This window comes from Oncorhynchus clarkii, chromosome 17 (genome assembly GCF_045791955.1).
Source record: "Oncorhynchus clarkii lewisi isolate Uvic-CL-2024 chromosome 17, UVic_Ocla_1.0, whole genome shotgun sequence".
NCBI lineage: Eukaryota > Metazoa > Chordata > Actinopteri > Salmoniformes > Salmonidae > Oncorhynchus > Oncorhynchus clarkii.
The window spans coordinates 23,687,352-23,713,867 of NC_092163.1; the positions used below are offsets into that span (position 1 = coordinate 23,687,352).

Genomic DNA, 26,516 nt, shown 5'->3' on the forward strand with positions numbered 1-26,516 from the left:
ATCTTATCTCTCTCAGTAACTGATTATATGTTACCCGCAAAAAATATTGTAATTAGATTACAGATACTTTTTAAATTCAGGAACTACTTTTAAATTCAGAAAGGCTGTTTGTGGGGGGGAAAAAACACTAACACCTTTGTTGTCTCAATGACATTCAAGGCAGTACTGGAAAACGTTTTTAAGCTTGTTCCACCTGACCACAAGTCAGCGACCACTATGATGACATACCAAATGAGTTTGATGGATCCTTTTTGTCTTCTTCTACAACTCTTTTGGTATTTGTTTCATTGGTACATTGTTCATATAGTCCCAAAATGTTTTGCATATCAGCAATCAAGTTTTCAAGATCTATAACTTTCAAAATACAGAAATACAGCTGATATGATGCCAAACATTTTGGGACTATATCAACAATGGACTAATAAAACAAATACCAATAGTTTTTGGGTGGAGTGTTCCTTTAAAGGGAAAGTAATCCAAGAGTAACTGAAAATAATCAGATTAGTTACTGAGTTTGGTGTAATCCAAAAGTTATGTCTCTGATTGAAATTCTGGACAGGTAACTAGTAACTAACACATTACATGTAGAAAGTAGCCTAACCTACCCAACCTTGTTCCCTCTGTCTCTGTGTGTGTGTGTGTGTGTGTTGTGTCCAAATGTGTGGCGTCCTTGGGATGCCAGTCCTTGCACTTCTGAATACAGGCTTCCTCCTCGAATTCCCTACAGTGGCCTATAAACCCATGTTCATGCATCAAAAAAAAGGCGAGGAGGACGCACAACCAACCAGTGTGAAGTGCAAGCTATAGCTGTGTTCTTTTCCACTGCGCAAAAAAAAATATCTAATTTCCAGTCAGTTTTCAATTTTTGGGTTCCAGGTGAAGGCCTAACCTGTGCTTCATAGCCTAAACGCAGGATTGTGGGGGTGAGGGTGCCCGGTTGGGGTACCCATGTGCAAAGATGTCAGACGAGAGACACAGGTGATGCGCTCTCTGCATGCATCCCGTCTTCAACAGGGGGAGCACAGCCACGGAACGTGCCGTCGAACAGCATGAGGTGAGGGATTCTTCCGCTCATCATATCTAAGCAGAACAGGAACCATGAAAGCAGCAAAGCGGAGATTTGAGCAGCTGCATCGTCCTACGGATACTTCAGACATCCGTTCACTCTAAAAGCGTTCTCTTCTTACCGACGTTGAATGACAAGACGGAATGGCAGGTGGACGTCGAGGACTTGTGGCCCCACAAAACACTTTTCTCGAGAACATCGTCCGACGATCCAATGGTAGGAATGTGTTCGTTTTTATTTTGTAGGAAGAAACACTGTGGATGATAGCCTATTGGCCAATCATTGAAAAACATGCATTTAATTATAGCCAAAACTCCCAGGACAACTAACCCTCAATTGACACCGTTTTTAAACATTTTTGATTAGCCTATTTGATTTATACATTTATACAGCCAGCATGCTATGAAAATAATGATTAAACAATTCAAACTAATTGCATTTAATGGATGTTGTCTTTACAACAAACAACTCGAATGAATAGCTGTGTCTACCATTGGTATTCCTTACCAGTCACCTTTACTGCACCTAAAAATAAACCAAAACATCCACTGTATTTCACATGATTTGCGCATTAAATAACTAAATTAGTAGATTAACATTTTCCTCTTGACATACTTAGACTTGTTGGGCAAAACGAATCCCTTGACTTATTCAGAAAGTGACATGCTTGCCACGGGAGCTTTTGTTTTGGTTAATTAATTTATCTGTTTTTAACACAGTTTTTTGCCTCTTGCTTTAACCACTTTTCTTTTTAACTTTTCAGTTTGGACATTATCACATAGACAGACAGGTATAAACAATGTTTTAAAGTAGTGTCATGTCCCCTTTATGTTCTTCCCCAAATCATCCGCCATAGACTTGTTTGTGTTCTGTAGACCCATTTTTCTTTTAATCACATATGTTGAATAGCGTCACCCTCAAATATTCCCTGCACTTGCTTTCCCAGTTTTCATTCCTAATACTATCCAATGTGCAATATTCTCTAGTAGATAAACTCCCTCCAGTTTCCCTACTGCTCCCCATGTTTTCAAGGCGTTGTGTCAGTCTTGTGAAACATTATGTTTGACATACCCAATGTCTGTGATGGTCTCGGGATGGTCTCATGTCAGGCTGTGTTGTCAATATGTATGAAGAATACATATTTTCTTAAGATAAGAGTGAGATTAAGTATACTGTAATGGGGGATTTAGGATCAGCGTTTATTGCCTTTTAGATCACAATGAATGAGATGACAGGGTGGACCTGATCCTAGATCAGCACTCCTGATCTGAAATGCTTGGATCATACATCCCCTGAGTGTGCAAGACAAGAGAGGAAAACATCTTATGCTCTCTCTACCCCCACCCTATTATAGACACATAGGTTATGTATAATGGTGCCAAGACCACTTCACAAATGGGGTAGTCCCCGCTCATAGTTTGCTCAGAGTTTTTAGGAATGGGGCAGCTAAGGTCGAAGGGTAAAACACCCAGCTGCTTGAAATGTGCTGGCTCATCACCTAGAACTGGGCCATTTAATGACACTGTAATGAATGTAGTCTTACAAGTGACGCCTGGCGATTAAACACAGCACCTTCTGAGGTCACTGCTACCGCTGTATCACTGCCTACCGAGCCAATGATAGACAATGTTATAATGATTGGCACCACTGCCCTAGCCAATGGTAATGTTAGTCAGGTTGCACTGAAACAGACAAGACCCCATTTACCAGGCTTAAAGTTGCGGTACAATGGATACCGGCGCCTGAATCTGTCCAATACTGAATCTGTCAATACTGAATCTGTCCAATACTACACAAGAGGGATTTGTGGTGTTGTATCGTAACCCCTTTAAACACTGTCTAAGATCCAACTGGTTCGATGTAGTAGATTTCTGCAAATGAAAAAGTATGAAATAATCAGGTTAATATTAACCGATAATATTGGCAGATGATGTATTAGTCATATCGGCCGGGGTCTAGCCATAATAGAACTATCCTTGGTAAGACAACAGTGAAAGTGTTGGATTTTTCACTGTCACGTTTTCCCTCTTCTCTCAACCTTGTTGCAGTAGCCTCGGATTCAATTTCCACAACAAGTAAAACATCTTTACCAATATGCTGTATATCATCATGGCAAAGCTTCAGATGCTTCCTTTCACCTGCTTCTATAGTGGAGTTCGACATGTATTTCATGTCCCAATAAATTCTACATTCACATACTATAGTTGGCAGTACATATTTAGAAGTATGGTAGTATATTAAGAATGCTTCAAACGTACTAAAATACCTCACAATTGTAATAGCTGTGTCCTCAGTCGTGTTTTGGGTTGCACTTTATTTTACAGTGCGCTAATTTGTCTGCCTGAGATTTATCTAGATAGAAAATAGATGTACGGTAGATGGTAAGTTATTACTCAACAATATGCCGTAAGGCTCAGCATTACAGTAACACTTGGTTTTACCTAACTCTAACTTGTTAGCTGACTACCAATTTTGATTAAACATTTATTTTGATATATTTATTTTTATAATATAAGGTACAAAACACAATCAACATCAATATTACAATAATGCAACATCTATGTAAATATACCCGGGTTAGCCAAAAGCTAATTTGCACCCATAGTCCCAGGGCAGGTAAGTAAGGGCAGTTACACAGCCACAATACACATACTCACGAAAACAATACAAAATACCAATACATTACATCCAATAATATATCATTCTAACAACAACATATTTGTAATAAAAACAAACTATCATCAACTGTCACCTTACACACGAGGAACCACAGATAACTTATGTGTATAGCTTTGGATAGATTTGAGCCATGTCTTCAATTTAAATGTAAAAGTGCAATAATGATTTCATGAAATAAAGATGTAGGACTATAACCTTATAACTTCCAAGTCAAATAATGAGTTACCAGACAGTTAATAGTGCTGTAGTAGTTTCTATCAGTTCTTTCTGAACCAGGTTTCATGTTGTTTTCCCTCCCTGGGCAGATACCAACTTTGTTCTGGGCAATGCCCAGATTGTGGACTGGCCCATTGTGTACAGCAACGACGGCTTCTGCAAGCTCTCCGGTTACCACCGTGCTGAGGTCATGCAGAAGAGTAGCACCTGCAGGTACTTATGACTGCATTATGGCACCACTGATTTTGTGGGTCAGCATTTTGTTTCACTGACAGCAATACTATACAGTAGAGTATAAATACAGTATATCTACATGAACATATAAACATATCGGGCTGGTTTCCTGGACCCAGATTAAACCTACACCTGGATTTAAAGGGGCAACCTGCATTTGCTACATCCGTTTTTATATTTAAATGATAATATATACCCATTGTTACTTGAATATAACTTATAGATGCCTCATTAGCTGTTCAAATCAGAACCATCAGAACCCAAAATAAAATATTTTTTTACTCCTTTGTTTGTAAAGATTCTTATTGTAAACAAACACTGTATAGCCTCAAAACATGGTAAAAACAATCATTTTAATACCCCAGATGGTCAATCTTTGTATCCATAGCACTGTCCATGAATTTGAGAGTGGTAAAATTTCTCTAAGCCCCATCCCATAGCTTATTAACCAAAAACAATGGCAGGGTGCCCACTTTATTGTCTGAACTGCAGATTGCCCAATTTAAAGGCATACTCAATGGAAAATATATAGTAAAAGGGATTTTTATTCCAGGAATAGGCTTAATCTGGGTTCGGGAGACTGGCCCATAAACGTATAAACACACAGTACATTCTATACATTAGTAATCATATTGTTACTCCAATACAAATAAGACATACGTTGACAATGTTTGTTCCATGCAAATTCGGGTTATTTCAGTCTACAGCAGTCAAGTGTTTTGGAATGGGAGAAAACGCTATAGGCACTAAGGAATTCAAATGTGCCTCTGTCAATTCAACATGACATTCGCCGTGAACAGTGCTTATGCAGATGGCTTAACCGTGATATTTGTGAGCCGCAATGTTTTTCGTGAGGCCTTTGTAGCTTGGATAATTTGTTTCAAGGATCTGCATGTATTATCCAGTTTTATTTGTGTTGTATGTGAATTAGCACCAACAATGCCATTTTCAGTTTCATGTATGGGGAGCTCACAGACAAGGAGACGGGTGAGAAAGTGCAACAGACCTTTGAGAATTATGAGATGAATTCATTCGAAATCCTCATGTATAAGAAGAATCGTAAGTGTTTCTTTGCTCTCTGCTGATTGAATCATGTCGAATGTAATTGCTACATCAATTACTTATGAGATACATTAGAATATGAACAGATATCATGACATCATTTTGTGTTTCCTACAGGGATGCCGGTGTGGTTCTTTGTAAAGATCGCTCCTATCAGGAATGAGCAGGACAAGGTGGTGTTGTTTCTGTGCACCTTCAGTGACATCACTGCGTTCAAACAGCCCATTGAGGATGACTCTGTGAAAGGTTGGCGTGACACTGAATTTTAGACAATCTAAGGAAGATTCTAATGAGGACAGGATCAAGCTGAGGATAGTAGATACAATTGGTTTTGGAGAGCTACAAATGTGGGTTGCTGACATTATTGAGAGAAATACCACAGTGCAGCATTTCACATTACGACTTCCATTTTTGTCTGATAATTTGAGCCAGTAATGTTGGACTTTCTCAGAATTCCGAATCAACCACTAGCTAGCCCTTGTCTTTAGGCAGTTCATGTAGACCTGAAAGAGATGGATAGGTATATGCATATGGTAATAGTTGCATTTGCCATCTAATAAGCTATGAAGCATTTCTGCAATACTGAGTACACCTATCAAATCTTTTAAGATTTACAGATTTATAGATATGCCAAATTCAGACTGAATTTAGCTCTGTGTCACATTTGTTGAAATGCAGCATGATTCCGTCTTGATTTCAAGGCTAAAGGGAGTGGATATGGGTTGATTTGGTGTTCCACATTTCTTTGACTCTGTCATTCAGGATGGGGTAAATTCGCTCGACTCACACGGGCTCTGACCAGCAGCCGGGGAGTGTTGCAGCAGCTGGCGCCCACCGTCCACAAGGGCGAGAACGTCCACAAGCACTCTCGTCTGGCTGAGGTAGAGTGTGTGCCTCTGTCCCTGTTGATAAGCACTCATTCGCCTAAGTGTTTCTGGAAGGAGCAACCGTCTCATATTTCCAAGCCCGCTTCTGTTTAGCTTCAGATGAAATGCCTAATCCTGTCCCCAAACTCACTCGCTACTTCTGAGATAAATTAAGTGTGTCTTTCAGTTCCCAAGCAGTTGACCGCAAGCCCTTGGCCACCTGGGCAACTGTAACTCTGCAGACAGACAACTCTAATATGAAGGATCACTCTATATATAGTCCTGACCATAAACCCTTATGGCAGAAGTCCCCAATTACATTCAGCTGTGGGCTTGAGCGCATGGTCGGGGGGCAGGAACATAATTATAAATAATTTGTACACTGCAAATTGACCGCAAGAAGCTGAAACAGATATAGTATTTGACAAAGAATTTGTCCCGTGGGCAGCCCATTGGGGAACCCTGTCCTATGACCTTTGCTGTGGAGTTGTGTAACCTAAATGTACATTTACATTACTCATTTAGCAGACTCTCTCATTCAGAGTGACTTACAATTAGTGCACTAACTTACAATCAGTGCATAAAAGGACCGAGATGTCGACAAGAGCAGGATTCAATTAAGTCTGCCTCAGCAATGTTTGACTTGTTTACAGACTTGATTATTACTGTACACTCTTTTTACCCTGAATAATGGAGCCGTCTATGCTACTGTCTACAGTGTATATGCCATACTGCAATGCTGGTTTGATTGAATAATCCTTAGTCCTCTGAAAATCGCGAAGGCTAGAAATAAAGCCTCTAGTCCTCTGATATCCCAAGGGGACTGACTGTTTGGGTAGATATCTCCTCTGACATCTTCTGGGACTAGTCCAAGATGTCTTACCACCACCATCTTCTAGCAACATCCTGTTTCTTGAAAAATGGTGGAAAAGCTAATTGTGTTTAGATGGTCAGATATGGTGCTCTGTTTACTAATGGGGAGATGTGATTGCTAGCTTAGGTAAAACAAAATGGCTACCATTTGTTTATTTGTTGATCCTGGAAAGTCCCATCAATTTATTTAAAAAATATGTGAGGGAGAGAGGAATTCCACTCTTATTTTGTATGTTATATTGATTGGGATAGAGAGATATGTCACACTACCCAAGAGATACCGAGAGATGAAATCAAGGCAACACTAAACTGTCTTTGTGTGGTCCAAAAGACGACAGAATGTGGTCATTATATTGCCATGACTTACTATTTTATATTATGAGTGTTATGTCAAAGTTATCGCTCTCATACAATAAGAGCCACTGTCATAACAAACTAAAATGTTGTCATATTTTTTTGTGTACACTAAGTAAAAATGCACACATGGAATGGTGAATAGCAGGAGCAACAAATTACACACTGGTCCAATTCAGTGTCAGCCTGGTGGAACCAGCCTGATCGCGGTCACCATTCTACGCAGCGATCAGGCTGGTTCCACCAGGCTAATTAAGCTGCCAAAACTTTGACTCATTCATGACTCGTTACCAACCGTTTCTTAACCAAACTTAGGTCCTCCAGCTGGGCTCAGACATCCTCCCGCAGTACAAGCAGGAGACGCCTAAAACTCCTCCCCACATCATCCTCCACTACTGCGCCTTCAAGACCACCTGGGACTGGGTCATCCTCATCCTGACCTTCTACACAGCCATCATGGTGCCCTACAACGTCTCATTCAAGGTCTAAACTCCATTCAACTACTCACTAACCTTAACCCTTACCTTAACCCTAACCCTAACCTTAACCCTAACCTTAACCCTTACCCTAACCTTAACCCTTACTCTAAACTCCAAACCGAACCTCAGCAAACTGTTTATTTTAAATTTTTACTCTGTTTGTGTGTACTTTTATTGACTATGTACCAGCTGTAAATTGCCACTCATGGATAACTTATATTCATTCTTTACTCTACTACTTAAATAATAAAGATTCTCTACTCTACTACTTAAGTAATAAAGATTCCCTACTCTACTACTTAAGTAATAAAGATTCTCTACTCTACTACTTAAGTAATAAAGATTCTCTACTCTACTACTTAAGTAAAGATTCTCTACTCTACTACTTAAGTAATAAAGATTCTCTACTCTACTACTTAAGTAAAGATTCTCTACTCTACTACTTAAGTAATAAAGATTATCTACTCTACTACTTAAGTAATAAAGATTCTCTACTCTACTACTTAAGTAATAAAGATTCTCTACTCTACTACTTAAGTAATAAAGATTCTCTACTCTACTACTTAAGTAAAGATTCTCTGCTCTACTACTTAAGTAATAAAGATTATCTACTCTACTACTTAAGTAATAAAGATTCTCTACTCTACTACTTAAGTAATAAAGATTCACTACTTAAGTAATAAAGATTCTCTACTCTACTACTTAAGTAATAAAGATTCTCTACTCTAATCCTCCAGACCAAGCAGAACAACGTCACCTGGCTGGTGGTGGACAGCATTGTGGATGTCATCTTTCTGGTGGACATCGTGCTCAACTTCCATACCACGTTTGTGGGGCCAGCCGGCGAGGTCATCTCGGACCCCAAACTGATCCGGATGAACTACGTCAAGACATGGTTCGTCATCGACCTGCTCTCCTGCCTGCCGTATGACGTCATCAATGCCTTCGAGAACGTTGACGAGGTCAGTGGTTTGTTAGTTAACTGGGGTCTGTGTGTTTGTGGATGGATGGATATGGATGAAGACACACAGACAGACACACACATTGTTTTATGGATCTGGAAAGCTCACCACATCGTTGACTCTTGGAAAGCTCACCACATCGTTGTAGCGTAATACATACAGTGCCTTGCGAAAGTATTCGGCCCCCTTGAACTTTGCGACCTTTTGCCACATTTCAGGCTTCAAACATAAAGATATAAAACTGTATTTTTTTGTGAAGAATCAACAACAAGTGGGACACAATCATGTAGTGGAACAACATTTATTGGATATTTCAAACTTTTTTAACAAATCAAAAACTGAAAAATTGGGCGTGCAAAATTATTCAGCCCCCTTAAGTTAATACTTTGTAGCGCCACCTTTTGCTGCGATTACAGCTGTAAGTCGCTTGGGGTATGTCTCTATCAGTTTTGCACATCGAGAGACTGAATTTTTTTTCCCATTCCTCCTTGCAAAACAGCTTGAGCTCAGTGAGGTTGGATGGAGAGCATTTGTGAACAGCAGTTTTCAGTTCTTTCCACAGATTCTCGATTGGATTCAGGTCTGGACTTTTACTTGGCCAATCTAACACCTGGATATGTTTATTTTTGAACCATTCCATTGTAGATTTTGCTTTATGTTTTGGATCATTGTCTTGTTGGAAGACAAATCTCCGTCCCAGTCTCAGGTCTTTTGCAGACTCCATCAGGTTTTCTTCCAGAATGGTCCTGTATTTGGCTCCATCCATCTTCCCATCAATTTTAACCATCTTCCCTGTCCCTGCTGAAGAAAAGCAGGCCCAAACCATGATGCTGACACCACCATGTTTGACAGTGGGGATGGTGTGTTCAGGGTGAGGAGCTGTGTTGCTTTTACGCCAAACATAACGTTTCGCATTGTTGCCAAAAAGTTCAGTTTTGGTTTCATCTGACCAGAGCACCTTCTTCCACATGTTTGGTGTGTCTCCCAGGTGGCTTGTGGCAAACTTTAAACAACACTTTTTATAGATATCTTTAAGAAATGGCTTTCTTCTTGCCACTCTTCCATAAAGGCCAGATTTGTGCAATATACGACTGATTGTTGTCCTATGGACAGAGTCTCCCACCGCAGCTGTAGATCTCTGCAGTTCATCCAGAGTGAACATGTGCCTCTTGGCTGCATCTCTGATCAGTCTTCTCCTTGTATGAGCTGAAGGTTTAGAGGGACGGCCAGGTCTTGGTAGATTTGCAGTGGTCTGATACTCCTTCCATTTCAATATTATCGCTTGCACAGTGCTCCTTGGGATGTTTAAAGCTTGGGAAATCTTTTTGTATCCAAATCCGACTTTAAACTTCTTCACAACAGTATCTCGGACCTGCCTGGTGTGTTCCTTGTTCTTCATGATGCTCTCTGCGCTTTTAACGGACCTCTGTGACTATCACAGTGCAGGTGCATTTATACGGAGACTTGATTACACACAGGTGGATTGTATTTATCATCATTAGTCATTTAGGTCAACATTGGATCATTCAGAGATCCTCACTGAACTTCTGGAGAGAGTTTGCTGCACTGAAAGTAAAGGGGCTGAATAATTTTGCACGCCCAATTTTTCAGTTTTTGATTTGTTAAAAAAGTTTGAAATATCCAATAAATGTCATTCCACTTCATGATTGTGTCCCACTTGTTGTTGATTCTTCACAAAAAAATACAGTTTTATATCTTTATGTTTGAAGCCTGAAATGTGGCAAAAGGTCGCAAAGTTCAAGGGGGCCAAATACTTACGCAAGGCACTGTATATGTATATACTGTATTCTATTCTACTGTATCTTAGTCTATGCCGCTCGTAGTCTACATTGCTCGTCATATATATTTATATGTTCTTAATTTATCCTTCCTATACTTAGATTTGTGTGTATTGGGTATATTGGGTATATGTTGTGAAATGGTTAGATATTACTTTTTAGATATTACTGCACTGTCGGAGCTAGAAACACAAGCATTTCACTACATCTGCAATAACATCTGCTAAACATGTGTATGTGACCAATAAGATTTGATTTGATTTGACACAGACTGTTGAATTGACTATGACCGCTATTCACAACTAGTTTGGGTTTTGGTTCAACAACACAACCCCAGTCATTTAAGCTTGGTTTACTGAAGCGAATCGCCTCTCCTCAGATAAGTTAACTCAAGCGTTATTCTTAATTTACAGCAGACTTCAAGTGTCGCTTCAGTGCTGGGAATCTTCATCTGCACTGATGAAAGCTCACATAGGGAGAGTCATTTTGAGTCCGTTTGAATTATTTGTGACTTGAAATGTCTCTAGGGTTTTCACGCCCATCCATAGGGACTGCTGGCGTTGGCCAAGCTTTCGAGCGATAATGGGACTAAATGCTCTGTGATACTACCAGATTCTTTAGAAATGGCTTCTTGACTATAGGGCCTGGATTCAAATAATCACAGATCACAGATTTTTGACAGTTATTTTTGCCGAGGCTTTTTTTTTACCCATTGTCAGTTGAAATCCCAGACTGTAAAAACGTACTATTACTTTGAATCCTGTTTTTAAACTCTGTAAGCAGGAAGTCGCCCCAATGTGTATGATGTCATATTGCTGAGCATACCTTTAACCTCTGTGTTCACCATTAATCACTCTACAATACAGTCCTACCCACAGCCAGCTGAGTCATATCAAATTGAAACAGAAAATAGATATGACTGAATAACACCAGAAATGTGCATGTTTTGGTTCAAAACAATGATGTGGATGACTCCGCTTTCTGAATGGTACTCTAATACAACTTCTCAGCAGTAGAAATGTCCTCCCCTGCAGTTGCCTAATGGTTGCCTTAGAGTTGCCAGATAGTCAAAGATTTAAACAGCATCAGACAACATGGTTGCTGGGGAATACTGTGAATAGAGGCTGAAAAGTCAGAGAAGATCCTTCTAACATGTTAAAAAAGAACACAGGAATTGGAGGCTGGTGAAACAGCACATTTTTCTGATGTCTCTTCGAGACATTCTGTAGTAAAACACACTGGAAGCAAACTTGACACAGAGGCCTTTGTAGGATGGCCCAGATCGTCTTGATTCACGCGCTAGTCTTGGTAACCTTAAAGCAATCAATAGATGCTGCAAGTGATACCATTCTAACCTACGCCCAAGTACAGTATTATCAGCATAAAAATAACTCTGTACTACAGAAGGCACAGATAAAGGTCAATATTACATTTAAGTAATGAATAAAAAAGTGCTTCAAAGGTCAAACAACAAACATAGTATCCAATTATAGCTTAGCTAACAAGTCAAAACACTGCTTTTGGCCTTAAACTTTGGGCATTGTAACTTAGAACCAAAACAAAAGTGCAGAAACCACCATTTTTTCTTCTCCAAATCTCCAGTGTTATGCACTGTTGTGTTGTCTGCCTGTTGTTGTGCGAAGGGTGGTGTGACGAAAGATTATAGCACCCCCACAAAGCCTATGGGCGCTGCATGTGCCTTTGCGGCACTTGTCAATGCCAGTTATCCTTCCTTTTCAGTCGGTGCTGTGCCTCGTATATAAACACGGTGCAGCTAGCAACCATTCTGCTCCTCTGAAGTGACGGCTTTCAGCACAGTGGCCTTGTTTGTATCCAATGACAATTGTAGGGAGACATTCAAGTTGCCACACGGACACATTTGAGCTTTTTTGTTTTTTCTCGGCTTAGAACGAAGCAGAGCTTCCTCTCTCCCTTTCATTGAGGAGATTATTGTCGTTGAACGTAATTGCATTATGAATGTGTCCCTGGTGAACTGAAAATTGCTCGAGGCAAACGTGAGCAGAGGCTAGTGAGCTTACATAAACCGCACTGCATTATGTTTGTCTTAAGTACTAAATGTAGATTCACCCTTTCGGGAAGCGTCAGGCCCATGCATTTTGCATCTCAGCCTCTCTGTACAGTATGCCACACTAAGTCTTAAATGTTTTAGGGAACCTAGATTCGATGAGCAGTTAGTTTCACATCACATCACATTTTGACGTTTGAAGACACCAAGAGCTTGATTCAAATTGAGCATGCAGAAGAGGGTAATGGGACTTTTGTTAAAGCCGCATACTAGGGACTCATTCAAATTCTGGAATTAAATCTCCAAATGGTTCAGAAACCTGTCCTCCCTAGTACTCATTCACATACCGTTATCGGAGTAAGATCCTGGAACATTAAATGTGGGTGCCTGCTCCAAGCCCATCTATGAAAACAAAAGAAACCCCTGGCTAAATTAATTCCGATACTGTACTTTCCAGAGGTTGGTCCAGGACCCAAATAACCGTTATTCTGTCACATGGCAGTGTGGAATTCTTCACTAATCAAGCTTCTGTAGCAAAGTTATGTTTTGTAGAAGTAGCATGTTGTAAAACATACCCTCCAGCTATTATTTTATTTTATAGGTAATGGCATTGTATTCATTATCATCAACACAACAGGGAACTGCACCATGGTACCAAATCCATATGCAGGATATACTGTACAGTGCTTTAGGGAGTTGAGTTCCACAGGGTTCACTGTTGGGACCCTTCCAGTTTATCTTTAATCAATGAATGAACAGTTAGTAAAATAGTTAGAACCATGAACAATGGATAATTGGCATGTTAGTAAAGCTCTACTTTTCATTCTCTCTCTTAGCCTAACCATGCCCCTCTTATTTTCTACCCATCAGGGCATCAGCAGTCTCTTCAGCTCCCTCAAAGTGGTCCGTCTGCTCCGCTTGGGCCGGGTGGCCCGTAAACTGGACCACTACATTGAGTACGGGGCCGCTGTCCTGGTCCTGCTGGTGTGCGTCTTTGGCCTGGCTGCCCACTGGTTGGCCTGCATCTGGTACAGCATCGGCGACTACGAGGTCATCGACGAGAACACCAACAGTGTGAGGATGGACAGCTGGCTCTACATATTGAGCGAATCGGTGGGGACACCGTACCGCTTCAACGCCAGTGGCTCTGGGAGGTGGGAGGGCGGGCCTAGCAAGGACTCAGTCTACATCACTTCCCTCTACTTCACCATGACCAGCCTGACCAGCATCGGCTTCGGCAACATCGCCCCCACCACCGACGGAGAAAAACTCTTCGCTGTGGCAATGATGATGATCGGATGTGAGTAAGAACCCTACCCATGAACTTTTACTGTCGTCAAAGGAGGTTGGTAGGTGGAGACATAGGAGGACGGGCTCATTGTAATGGCTGGAATGGAATAAACTGAACCTCATCAAAAGCATGTTTGATACCTTGTCACCGATTCCAGCCTTTACGATTAAATCTCCGCCCACCAGCCTCCTCTGACTGCCGTAATATCTTTATGAAAAATACAACACAATTGACTTTTCATTAAGAAATACCATGCCAGATGTGTCCCTTGCTTCTTCAGGGAGAAGTATTGTTAACAGGCCAGTATGTCTCTGAATCCTTGATGAATTCAGTAGAAGATAGCATGCTGTTTAATGCACTTACTATACAACTCAATCACAGCTAAATGTACCATTAAGTTATTAGAGATAAATGCTTGACTGAAGCATTTATGAACATTGTGACGGTTCTAATCAGTTCCCGAAAAGACACAGGTTTATTATGAACAAGCCAATTTGTTTAATTTTGTGCTGTGAAGATTGTACATATCTAAAGGGGATTTTCAAATCCTTTCATCCATTTTGAGCTGGCAAATGAGTGATTCATCGCGTGCCCATGGTTACAGGATTACTCCTTCTACAGGAGATGCGATTGACACAGTTTTGTCCCGGGTCCTATTGTGGGACATTGCATTAGCTTTTCATAGAACCCTGTTGCGATTTTAAATTGCATTCTCAATTGCAACGCAGGCCTCAAGATTGAGGAATGCGATGGATTGCAGAAATGAAGAAAAAAAAAGTTCTTATTATCTTCATTATCTACCTGGAAATAGACATAAAATGTAATAGGACTGGGGAAACTGTGGCAGGCATCATCAGTTTGCGTGCTAGTGTCATGCTTGAAGTTTGCCAGTATAAAAAGTTTGTTTCACATGACTATGGATAGACCAGTAAACTTCAACATCCCTGTGATGTAACACAGTTGCGAAATAATGAGGTAAGCGTGATCTGCACCTTTCAACTACTATTCCACCCCAGAATGCATTGCTGACCATTTAGTATACGTTATGATCCATACTGACTTGTGACTTGGTATCAATTTCTGAGTGTGAATCAAAACCACAAGCCTGGTGTTCGAAGCGTAACTCTCCAACCAACAGACCCTCATTTTATTAGCTTCAATATTTGAATACATACTGTACACTGTAAGGGTTGTTGAAACTCGGGGGGGAAAGTTATCCAGCTCAGGAAATCAATTTGAGTAAAAAACAACCACGCAATGCTGTGTAGTTAAATTATAACTTACATGGTACAACCTGAATAACTAAGTGAAGTGGTTTTGGGATTTTCTTCACATCACACAGCATTGTTGTGTTTGTGTTGCAGCAGCAGATGAGGGGGAGTATACAGAGGTTTGCTCAGCACCCCGGGGAGAGACTGGCACTGCCCAGGGATGACAGTGATGCAGGGTGGCAGGTGACAGTGGAAGCGAGAGTGACAGGGGGGCATGGGGGGGTCATGCTGCTATTCCTCAGTGGTGGGAAGACAGTCTGCCACCCACAGCCTGGAAGCTGGACAGAAGCTTAGTCATGCAATATGTTGCCAGTTGAGTCGCCTGCCAGTGTGTGTGTGTGTGTCTGTGTGTGTGTCTGTGTGTGTGTGTGTGTGTGTGTGTGTGTGTGTGTGTGTGTGTGTGTGTGTGTGTGTGTGTGTGTGTGTGTGTGTGTGTGTGTGTGTGTGTGTGTGTGTGTGTGTGTGTGTGTGTGTGTGTGTGTTATGTGTGGGATTTCGTTTGTGTCTTGGTCTGTTTGTGAGGGACTGTGTTGTGTATTTTCTGTATGTGTGTTTGAGCAGTCATAATTGTGTTGGGGGATCCTTTGCATGGGGTGATGTAAGTTTCCTTTAACAATCAGTCTTCCAGATAGATGACACAGACACAGGAACCTTGGTATAAAATCTTTAGTAATAAAATGCAATTGCAGATATAGATTCACATACAGAATATCTCAGTAGTCAATAGTAAAGATCTGTGTGTCGAAACAGAAGACACCACTCTTTATACAACCTACCGTCAATCATACCTTAACACTGTTGCATTGGATTGGATACAAAGTATCTAAGATGAGAAAAACATGTCTAGACTATCTCGGCCTTGAGCCTGTGTGACTATCAGAAGGTGCAGGCAGTTCTCAGCCAGGGAACAAAAGAGGTACAGCTCCATTTACCCAGTACTTTTCCATCATTACTCATTGCAAGCATACAAAGGTTATCACATATATACAGTAATTATGGCATTGGTGTAGCCACACACCTGACCCCCAGGGTAAACCCCAACAATTGTGTAAACTGTCGCCATAAAACACAGAGATCCGCTCACCCCGTTGCATTTTGGCGTTGTCCAGAGCTTATGACACGGCGGTTGTTCCTGGCTGTCACGGTGGTCTTGTCTCAGTGCAGCCAGCCGTGTCATACCCTTCTGTGTCCTCATACGCACGCCAACCCTCTTCTCCTGCTTCTCTCTCTCCCACACGGCTTGTTAACTGATTATTTACACAGAGTAAACATTAAGAACACCTGCTCTTTCCACGACAGACAGACCAGGCGATCTAGGTAAAAGCTATGATCCCATATTGATGTTAAATCCACTTCAATCAGTGGAGATGAAGGAGAGGAGACAGGTGAAAGGAGGATTTTAAAGCCAAGAGACAATTGAGACATGGATTGTTTATGTGTGCCATTCAGCGGGTGAATGGGCAAGACAAAGTATTTAAAGGAAAATGCATCATACAGGGGTGATTTCTGTACTTTAAAAGTTACACATTTTGAAAACCTGATTGCTGATAAGCAAAACATTTTGGTACTATATCAACAATGGACTAATTAAACAAATACCAAAATGTGGTTTTTGGGTGGAATTTGAACGGGGTATGGTAGTAGATGCCAGGTGCACCGGTTCGTGTCAAGAACTGCAACGCTGCTGGGTTTTTCATGCTCAACAGTTTCCCGTGTGTATCAAGAATGGTCCACCGCCCAAAGGACATCCAGCTGACTTGACACAACTGTTGGAGGCATTGACGTCAAAATGGGCCAGCATTCGGTTCCATGCCCCAACGAAAAGAGGCTGTTCTGAGGGCAAATGGGGGACGGGGGGACAACTCAATATTAGGAAGGTGTTCCAAATGTTCAGTATACTCAGTGTAACTGTCAGAGGGTCATCTGCCATGATTTCCATTCCAAAGTACACTGATGTGTTCTTATCTACAGGTGGATGTACTGGCCTGTACTTTGACGCAATAGCTTCTTCTTAAAATATAGTAGCAGTGGTAGTCTTTTTGTGAATTTGAACTGCTTTAATAATTCTGGTTTTAGGATTTCTGCCCAGGTCTTTAAAAAGGAAATAGCTCTGCCATTTGATGTAAGCTGAGAGTTAGCTAATACTTCTCCTTTTCGAGTTAATAAAGTCATATTCTCTTTTTTTGGGCCAGTAATGATGACTTGTTTGAACACAAATTCAACATAGCAGTTGTAATCCTCAAATAGAATACATTATGGAAATGTTCTCAAAAGAGGAATTGACTAAAATGAGAAAATTCACTTCATATACAGTACCAGTCAAAAGTTTGGACACCTACTTATTCAAAGGTATTTCTTTATTTTGATTATTTTATGCATATTAGAATAATAGTGAAGACATCAAAACTATGAAATAACACATGTGGATTTATGTAGTAACCAAAAAAGTGTTAAACAAATCCAAATATATTTTATATTTTACATTTTTCAAAGTAGCCATCCTTTGCCTTGATGAAAACTTTGCACACTCTTGGCATTCTCTCAACCAGCTTTGTGAGGAAGTCACCTAGAATGAATTTCAATTAACAGGTGTGCCTTGTTAAAAGTTAATTTGTGGAATTTATTTCCTTCTAAATGCGTTTGAGCCAATATAGTTGTGTTGTGACAAGGTAGGGGTGGTATACAGAAGATAGCCCTATTTGGTAACAGACCAAGTCCATATTATGGCAAGAACAGCTCAAATAAGCAAAGAGAAACGACAGTCCATCATTACTTTAAGAAATGAAGGTCAGTCAATCCGGGAAGATTTGTGCAGTCGCAAAAACCATCAAGCTCTAAGATGAAACTGGCTCTCATGAGGACCGCCACAGGAAAGGAAGAACCAGAGTTACCTCTGCTGCAGATGATAAGTTCATTAGAGTTACCAGCATCAGAATTTGCAGCCCAAATAAATGCTAGTAACAGATACATCTCAAAATCAACTGTTCAGAGGAGACTGCGTTAATCAGGCCTTCGTGGTCTAATTGCTGCAAAGAAACTACTACTAAAGGACACCAATAAGAAGAAGAGACTTGCTTGGGCCAAGAAACACGAGCAATGGACATTAGACCGGTGGAAATCTGTCCTTTGGTCTGATGAGTCTAAATTTTAGATTTTTGGTGTGTGGTTCCCACTGTGAAGCATGGAGGAGGTGGTGTATTGTGTAGGGATGCTTTGCTGGTGACATCAAGTGCTCACCATGTGGGAACTCCTTCTTGACTGTTGGAAAAGCATTCCAGGTGAAGCTGGTTTAGAGAATACCAAGAGTGTGCAAAGCAGTCCAAACCTTTGACTGGTACTGTACATTTGAAGTGTCATGCTTTCAAACAATACCCTATTGTATATGCAGATGGTGCCAGGTATTTGTCTATTTTGTCATAGTGCACATTTTCCCTTCTTTGGCTCATTGCTCGCTCAGTGGGAGTGACGCGTCCAAGGGGGGGGGGGGGGGGGGGGGGGGGGGTACAGGACTCAACCCATGAGCTAAATCAGGTAGGCTTGGCTGAAGACAATGGGTATTATGCATCAGAATAGTGATGCCAATGTAGTGCATTGAAATACATTTTATGAGCCCATATGACCCACTGATACAATCCTAGTGCCAGTTTATACTGATTCTGAGTTGTCAGCAATTGAAAAATAGCCAAGTAGAACATTTGTTTTGGCGCTTGGCACCCAGGGCCAGTACAGGATGACAGGGGACCACTTTGGTAGGTTGACTGACATCCTGCCTACCCCTAAAAATAAGTTTCAATGGAGATTCTGATTCATGCAACTGCCACTATAGGCACTAAAGATTTTGACCTTTTGGTGTAAATCACAAGTTAGCTGGTTCAAATCAAATTGTATTGGTCACATACACATATTTAGCAGAGGTTATTGCGGGTGTAGCGAAATGCTTGTGTTCCTAGCTCCAATAGTGCAGTAGTATCTAACAATTCACAACAATGCACACAAATCTAAAAGTAGAATAATGGATTTAACAATAGAAATATTAGGACGAGCAATGTCGGAGTGGCATTGATACAGTAGAATGGAAAACAGTATATACATATGAACTGATCAAAGCAGTAAGTTTAACATTATTAAAGTGACTAGTGTTCCATTATTAAAGTGATCAGGGATTCCATGTCTATGTATATAGGGCAGCAGCCTCTAAGGTGCAAGGTTGAGTAACCGGGTGGTGCCCGGCTAGTGATAGCTATTTAACAGTGATGGCCTTGAGATAGAAGCTGTTTTTCAGTCTCTCGGTCCCAGGTTTGATGCACCTGTACTGACCTCGCCTTCTGGATGATAGCGGGGTGAACAGGCCCTGGTTCGAGTGGTTGATGTCCTTGAAGTTCTTTTTGTCCTTCCTGTGACATCTGGTGCTGTGGTTATTCTGGAGGGCAGGCAGTGTGCCCCCGGTGATGCGTTGGGTAGACTGCACCACCCTCTGGAGAGCCCTGTGGTTGCTCGCGGTGCAGTTGCCATATCCGGCAGTGATACAGCCCGACAGGATGCTCTCAATTGTGCATCTGTAAAGGTTTGTAGGGTCTTAGGGGCCAAGCCAAATTTCTTCAGTCTCCTGAGGTTGAAGAGGCGCTGTTGTGTAGGTGGACCATTTCAGATTGTCAGTGACATGTACACCGAAGAACTTGAAGCTTTTCACCTCCACTGTGGCCCCGTCGATGTGGATATGGGCGTGCTCCCTCTGCTGTTTCTTGAAGTCCACGATTAGCACCTTCATTTTGTTGACGTTAAGGGAGAGGTTATTTTGCTGGCACCACTCCGCAAAGGCCCTCACCTCCCTGTAGGCTGTCTTGTCATTGTTGGTAATCAAGTTGGAGGCGTGCTTGGCCACACAGTCATGGGTGAACAGGGGAGTACAGGAGGGGCCTGAGCACACACCCTTGTGGGGCCCCTGTGTTGAGGATCAGCAAAGTGGAGGTATTGTTTCCTAACATGGGGGCGGCCCGTCAGGAAGTCCAAGACCCAGTTGCACAGGGCAGGGTTCAGCCCAGGGCCCGAGCTTAATGACAAGCTTGGAGGGTACTATGGTGTTGAAGGCTGAGTTATAGTCAATGAACAGCATTCTTACATAGGTATTCCTCTTGTCCAGATGGGATAGGGCAGTGTGCAGTGCGATGGCAATGGTTCAAGCCTAACAGTCCTGGGGAATATACGATCACAGGGGGTGTTTTGGACTCGTATTGTCTCACACAACCAGCAGACACATTCGGTGTCAATGATCTAGAACAAAAGCTCTGGGCAACATGCAATTCCAACCCTAGCACACGCGCACACACACACACACACTCCTCACTCTGACAGTTAGCTACCTGCAGCTAAAACCCAGCTTGCTGCCTTATCCAAGTGTCACCAAAGAGAGACCCTGTGCTTGACGGCAAGCCCTAATGGTGATCACTCCCCCCATGAGGCAACATTTGGAGTTGAGAAGTAGTGAGAGTTTGTGCCTTCAGAGCAAGGTGATTACACTGTGAGGAATGACTGTGTGCGAGCCAGCCTGGAATAAGCCCCAGACATGAGCTAAGTGGCTTGTCAGCTAGCTCTGGGTTTAATTTAGATTTAGGAGTCACACTTAATGTGTTGCACGGACAATCAAACACACTGAGTGTTAGGACCACTGCATGGTACTAGATTTGTGGGAAGTTGTTGCCATGGCAACCAATGTCCAGGTAGACCATTTTAGCTCATTACCGTAGTAATTTGTGAATATCTTAACAATCTAAAATTACTCTAAATCTGCTGTGCCTTATTACTTGGACTGATTTTTTTTTATTGATGCACTGAGTCCCTGAGACTACTTCTTGAGCCGCCTCAAAAATCCAATGGTAAAAATGGATGATCCCTATGAAAGCACCTGGTTCGGCAGACCACACACAGAATAGTTTCACTACCCCAGTTTCTCCTAGCCCCAAAGCCTGGTTACATTTCCACTAGTTAGTGTGAAGAATGTCACATGTAGAAGGTTCCACTACTGTAAAATAAGAACTCGAATTGACCTCAGAATCTCTGATCCTCAGTGAGACCAATGCCTGCTTTAATTTTCCAGTACACAGTACCAGTCACAAGCTTGGGCACACCTACTCGTTCAAGGGGTTTTCTTTATTTGTACTATTTTTACATTGTAGAATAATAATGAAGACATCAAAACTATGAAATAACACATATGGAATCATGTAGTAACCAAAAAAGTGTATATATTTTATACTTTTATATTCTTGAAAGTAGCCACCCTTTGCCATGATGACAGCTTTGCACACGCTTGGCATTCTCTCAACCAGCATCTTGACGTAGTCACCTGGAATGCATTTCAGGTGTGCCTTGTTAAAAGTTAATTTGTGGAATTTCTTTCCTTCCTAATGCGTTTGAGCAGTTTGAGCAGATCAGTTGTGTTGTGACAAGGTAGGGGTGGTATACAGAAGATAGCCCTATTTGGTAAAAGACCAAGTCCATATTATGGTAAGAACAGCTCAAATAAGCAAAGAGAAACGACAGTCCATCATTACTTTAAGACATGAAGGTCAGGTTATGTCGATATAGGACTTGTTTTACTGTGGATGTAGATACTTTTGTACCTGTTTCCTCCAGCATCTTCACAAGGTCTTTTGCTGTTGTTCTGGGATTGATATGCACTTTTCGCAACAAAGTACGTTCATCTCTAGGAGACAGAACGCGTCTCCTTCCTGAGTGGTATGACGGCTGCGTGTCCCCAAGACACGCAGCCCTCATTCTCAAATGGAAGAAGTTTGGAACCACAAGAACCACTCTTCCTAGAGCTAGCTGCCCGGCCAAACTGAGTAATCAGGGGAGAAGAGCCTTGGTTAGGGAGGTGACCAAGAACCCGATGGTCACTCTGACAGAACTCCAGAGTTCCTCTGTAGAGATGGAAGATCCTTCCAGAAGGACAACCATCTCTGCAGCACTCAGAAGCAACTCCTCAGTAAAAAGCACATGACAGCCCACTTGGAGTTTGCCAAAAGGCACCTAAAGGACTCTGACCATGAGGAAACAAGATTCTTTGGTCTGATGAAACCAAGATGGAACACTTTGGCCTGAATGCCAAACGTCACGTCTGGATGCACTGCTCATCACCTGACCAATACAATCCCTATGGTGAAGCATGGTGTGGTAGCATCATGCTGTGGGGATGTTTTTCAGCGGCAGGGACAATAGTCAGGATCGAGGGAAAGATGAACGGAGCAAAGTACAGAGAGATCCTTGACATTTCTTCTGATAACTGAATGATCCAGCTTAGTGTAGGTTGTCAAGACAGTCCCAAGCTGTTGCATTTAACAGGAGTCAACAGTATACTGTTGCATTTTTATCCCAGGCGGCTACCCATAATTCAGTTGTGTGGCTTGATCAGAAAGGTCTATTTGGCCCGTCACTCATCACTGCTGTGCTGGAAAAATGACACAGACATTTTTAGCCCAGCCTAATGCCTCTGAGCGTCGCCCCATTGTGTATCTGACAGGCCCTCTTTCGTCCCCCTGACTGTTTACCTGTTGTGCTCGCTCGCTGCCTCTGCGAGGATCGATTGCGTCAACAAGAACACCACAACTTCAGTAATATAGTCATGTCATCCACCTTCTAAAACGTCCTTTGCAAGGTTGCACAATATCCCCTATAACAATTATGATGACCCCTTGGTTATAATAAAGCCAGGGATTAAGGTGTGCCACCTGAACGAATGAAAACAAGCACTATGTTTCACTTCCCTTGAAAATGGATGCCACCAGTGTCACTAATGGTTGACAGGACCTCTATCAATTTCTCTGACCCTGCTGTGAAGGAGTGGGACACTGGCAGGGGAATAGGGTGACACATTGTCAGGCAAAGTGCTGACATGGGTATGAATTGTGAGAGCCAATATTGATTGGCTAGCTGCGGGATCGAGACACAGAATGAGCGATGGCTGATTGGTTAGCAGTCAGTGGGAAGTGAGAGAGAGCGTGACACCATTTGTGTTTACAGACCATCTCCAAAAGCCCATTATGACCAATGGAGGGATAATGTCCATGGAGAAGAAGATATGATAAATGTAACATGCCACTGTTGTTTTGTTACACTCGTCGCTGCATTTGCAAGGGCGCATAATGATGTTTCCAAGTTATGACTGTGAATATGGGGATATTATTGTGAGAGATTTACAGACTGTCAAGAATGGTTCCTTTGGGTCCCTAGTGCTCTGTTCTTTCACAATTAATAATACACTGAACAGTCTTGTCACTGGAAAAATGCTAATAAACTCAAAACCATTATACTCACCAGCTCATCATTTTAAGGGTCCCTTGGAGCGTTTGCTAGAATCCATTAGTTGACACATTTACAGTACGCCATATTTGCCAGTACATTGACCACACTCTTTATTGGTCTTTTCCAGCACTCCTGTATGCCACCATCTTCGGTAACGTGACTACCATCTTCCAGCAGATGTACGCCAACACCAACCGCTACCACGAGATGCTCAACAGCGTCCGCGACTTCCTCAAGCTCTACCAGGTGCCCAAGGGGCTCAGCGAACGCGTCATGGACTACATTGTCTCCACGTGGTCCATGTCTAGAGGCATCGATACAGACAAGGTAACGCAAACGTTGTACAAACCTTCCATACCATTTTGTTGCCATCTCACAGTATGCATCTTTATTTTATGGCTAAGTTGGTCTGTGAGAGGAAGCAAAAGTTATGCATCACCATGGATATTACTGGTATGTGTTGGTGGTATTATGTTATCGTTGTTATACCATTATTATACATTTATTATAATTATTATTATATTGATACAATTTATTAGGGATGAAATTATTTACCAATACTCATCGGCCCCCGATTCAAATCTTTAAGATATGACTGCATCAGTCCTCGGACCCCATACCGATCCAAATGTAACATGCATTGGTCAGAAAATCAATTCAGACGTTACGAACCGCCGATTCACTAAAAAAAAATTCTCATCTTACTTTCTTTTTACCTTCCAAAACGACCTCATATTTTGTGACAACTGATGTGTCCGCTCCTTCAGTGTCAAAATAAAAGCATGTAACTGTTGACAGTCATTGATCTACAAGTCATTTTGCATGCCGAACAACCCCAGGGAATATCAGTAGCGTAGTCAAACTGCACACTGTGCCCAGCTTCGTGCGCTGACCAAAGCGAGGTAGAAGGCCTGTTCCTGATCTTGCACATCTGTGTTCGAATGCTAAAATGGCTTACATGAAATTAGGGTTTATTAGTTGAGTGACAACCTATGTAATTTGCTAGGTTATTGTGATCAATGCACTGTTGAAAATTGTGTTTTAACCAGAATAAAAGTAAGCTACCAGAAACATAACTCTCATCTAGATATACAGTGCCTTTCAAAAGTATTCATCCCGCACTTGGCGTTTTTCCTATTTTGTTGCATTACAAACTGTAATTTTTATTTGGATTTCATGTAATAGACATACACAAAATAGTCCACATTGGTGAAGTGAAATGGAAAAAAACTTTCCACAAATTCTAAGAGATTTAAAACAGAAAGGTGCTGTATTCACCCCCTTTGCTATGAAGCCCCTATTAAAGATCTGGCGCAACCAATTACCTTCAGAAGTCACATAATTAGTTAAATAAAGTCCACCTGTGTGCAATCTAAGTGTCACATGATCTGTCACATGATCTCAGTATATATACATCAGTTCTGAAAGGCCCCAGAGTCTGCAACAACACTAAGCAAGAGGAACCACCAAGCAAGCAGCACCATGAAGACCAAGGAGCTCTCCAAACAGGTCAGGGACAAAATTGTGGAGAAGTACAGATCAGGGTTGGGTTATAAAAAAAATCGGAAACTTTGAACATCCCACGGAGCACAATTAAATCTATTACAAAAAAATGGAAAGACTATGGCACCACAACAAACCTGCCAAGAGAAGGCCGCCCACCAAAACTCACAGACCAGGCAAGGAGGGCATTAATCAGAGAGGCAACAAAGAGACCAAAGATAACCCTGAAGGAGCTGCAAAGCTCCACAGTGGAGATTGGAGTATCTGTCCATAGGACCACTTTAAGCCGTAGACTCCACAGAGCTGGGATTTACAGAAGAGTGTCCAGAAATAATCCATTTCTTAAAGAAAAAAATAAGCAAACACTTTTGTTGATCGCCAAAAGTCATGTGGGAGGTGCTCTGGTCAGATGAGACTAAAAATAAGATTTTTGACCATCAAGGAAAATGATATGTCTGCCAGAGATTTGAGACTGGGACGGAGGTTCACCTTCCAGCAGGACAATGACCCTAAGCATACAGCAAAAGCAACACTTGAGTGGTTTAAGGGGAAACATTTAAATGTCTTGGAATGGCCTAGTCAAATCCCAGACCTCAATCCAATTGAGAATCTGTGGTATGACTTAAAGATTGCTGTACACCAGCGGAACCCATCCAACTTGAAGGAGCTGGAGCAGTTTTGCCTTGAAGAATGGGCAAAAATCCCAGTGGCAAGATGTGCCAAGCTTATGGAGACATACGGAATTGCAGCTGTAATTGCTGTAAAAATAATTGACTTTGTGGTGGGTGAATAGTTATGCACACTCAAGTTCTGTTTTTTTTGTCTTATTTCTTGTTGGTTTCACAAAAAAATATATTTTGCATCTTCAAAGTGGTAGGCATGTTGTCTAAATCAATGATACAACCCCCCCAAAAATACATTTTAATTACAGGTTGTAAGGCAACAAAATAGGAAAAATGCCAAGGGGGGTGAATACTTTCGCAAGCCACTGTACCTGCTGAGCGTGGTTTACAATAGATTTGATTTAGATTGTTCAGCAATAGTTTTGCTGCACAAAACCCATCAGCAATAGTGTGGTTAGTTTTACTTTAAACAATCAGTGTACATGGTCATTTTTAGACATACAGGTCAAAGTTCATCATTTCATAACAAGGAATCACTTTTGGGAGGTGCACTGATCATAGCTAAAGTGGGAGGAAAAAATAAACTCACTACACTTCCAAATGGTCAAAACCATTCGATTTTGAGATGGTATGATCCAAAATTGTGCTAAATAGTTACTGGCTATGTCATAGCTAATTTGTAAACGATAAATGTTGATACATTTACATTACTAGCGTGGTGGGTGGTAATCTGATAGAGTGGTAGATGGCAAGTCTCCTTTATGGCTCAGATTAGGTGCCTACACAGTATGCACCAGGGCTGCCCAACCCTCTTCCTGGAGATCTACTGTCCTGTAGGTTTTCAGTCCAACCCTAATTTAGAATATCTGATTCAGATAGTTAAGGTCTTGTTGAGCAGCTAATTAGTAGAA

General features: G+C 41.6%; 1 protein-coding gene across 1 annotated transcript in view; it reads left to right on the forward strand.

The window, feature by feature from the left end:
- The first annotated feature begins 1,147 nt into the window (after positions 1-1,147).
- Positions 1,148-26,516, forward strand: part of LOC139370559 (voltage-gated delayed rectifier potassium channel KCNH1-like) — a 53,835-nt gene continuing 28,466 nt past the window's right edge. The window contains exons 1-9 of the mRNA XM_071110132.1: positions 1,148-1,282; positions 4,051-4,174; positions 5,127-5,254; positions 5,375-5,503; positions 6,020-6,138; positions 7,666-7,833; positions 8,567-8,791; positions 13,487-13,916; positions 23,607-23,806. Coding sequence (XP_070966233.1) covers positions 1,210-1,282; positions 4,051-4,174; positions 5,127-5,254; positions 5,375-5,503; positions 6,020-6,138; positions 7,666-7,833; positions 8,567-8,791; positions 13,487-13,916; positions 23,607-23,806 — 1,596 coding nt within the window. The 5' untranslated portion in view covers positions 1,148-1,209. The remainder of the gene's footprint in view (positions 1,283-4,050; positions 4,175-5,126; positions 5,255-5,374; positions 5,504-6,019; positions 6,139-7,665; positions 7,834-8,566; positions 8,792-13,486; positions 13,917-23,606; positions 23,807-26,516) is intronic.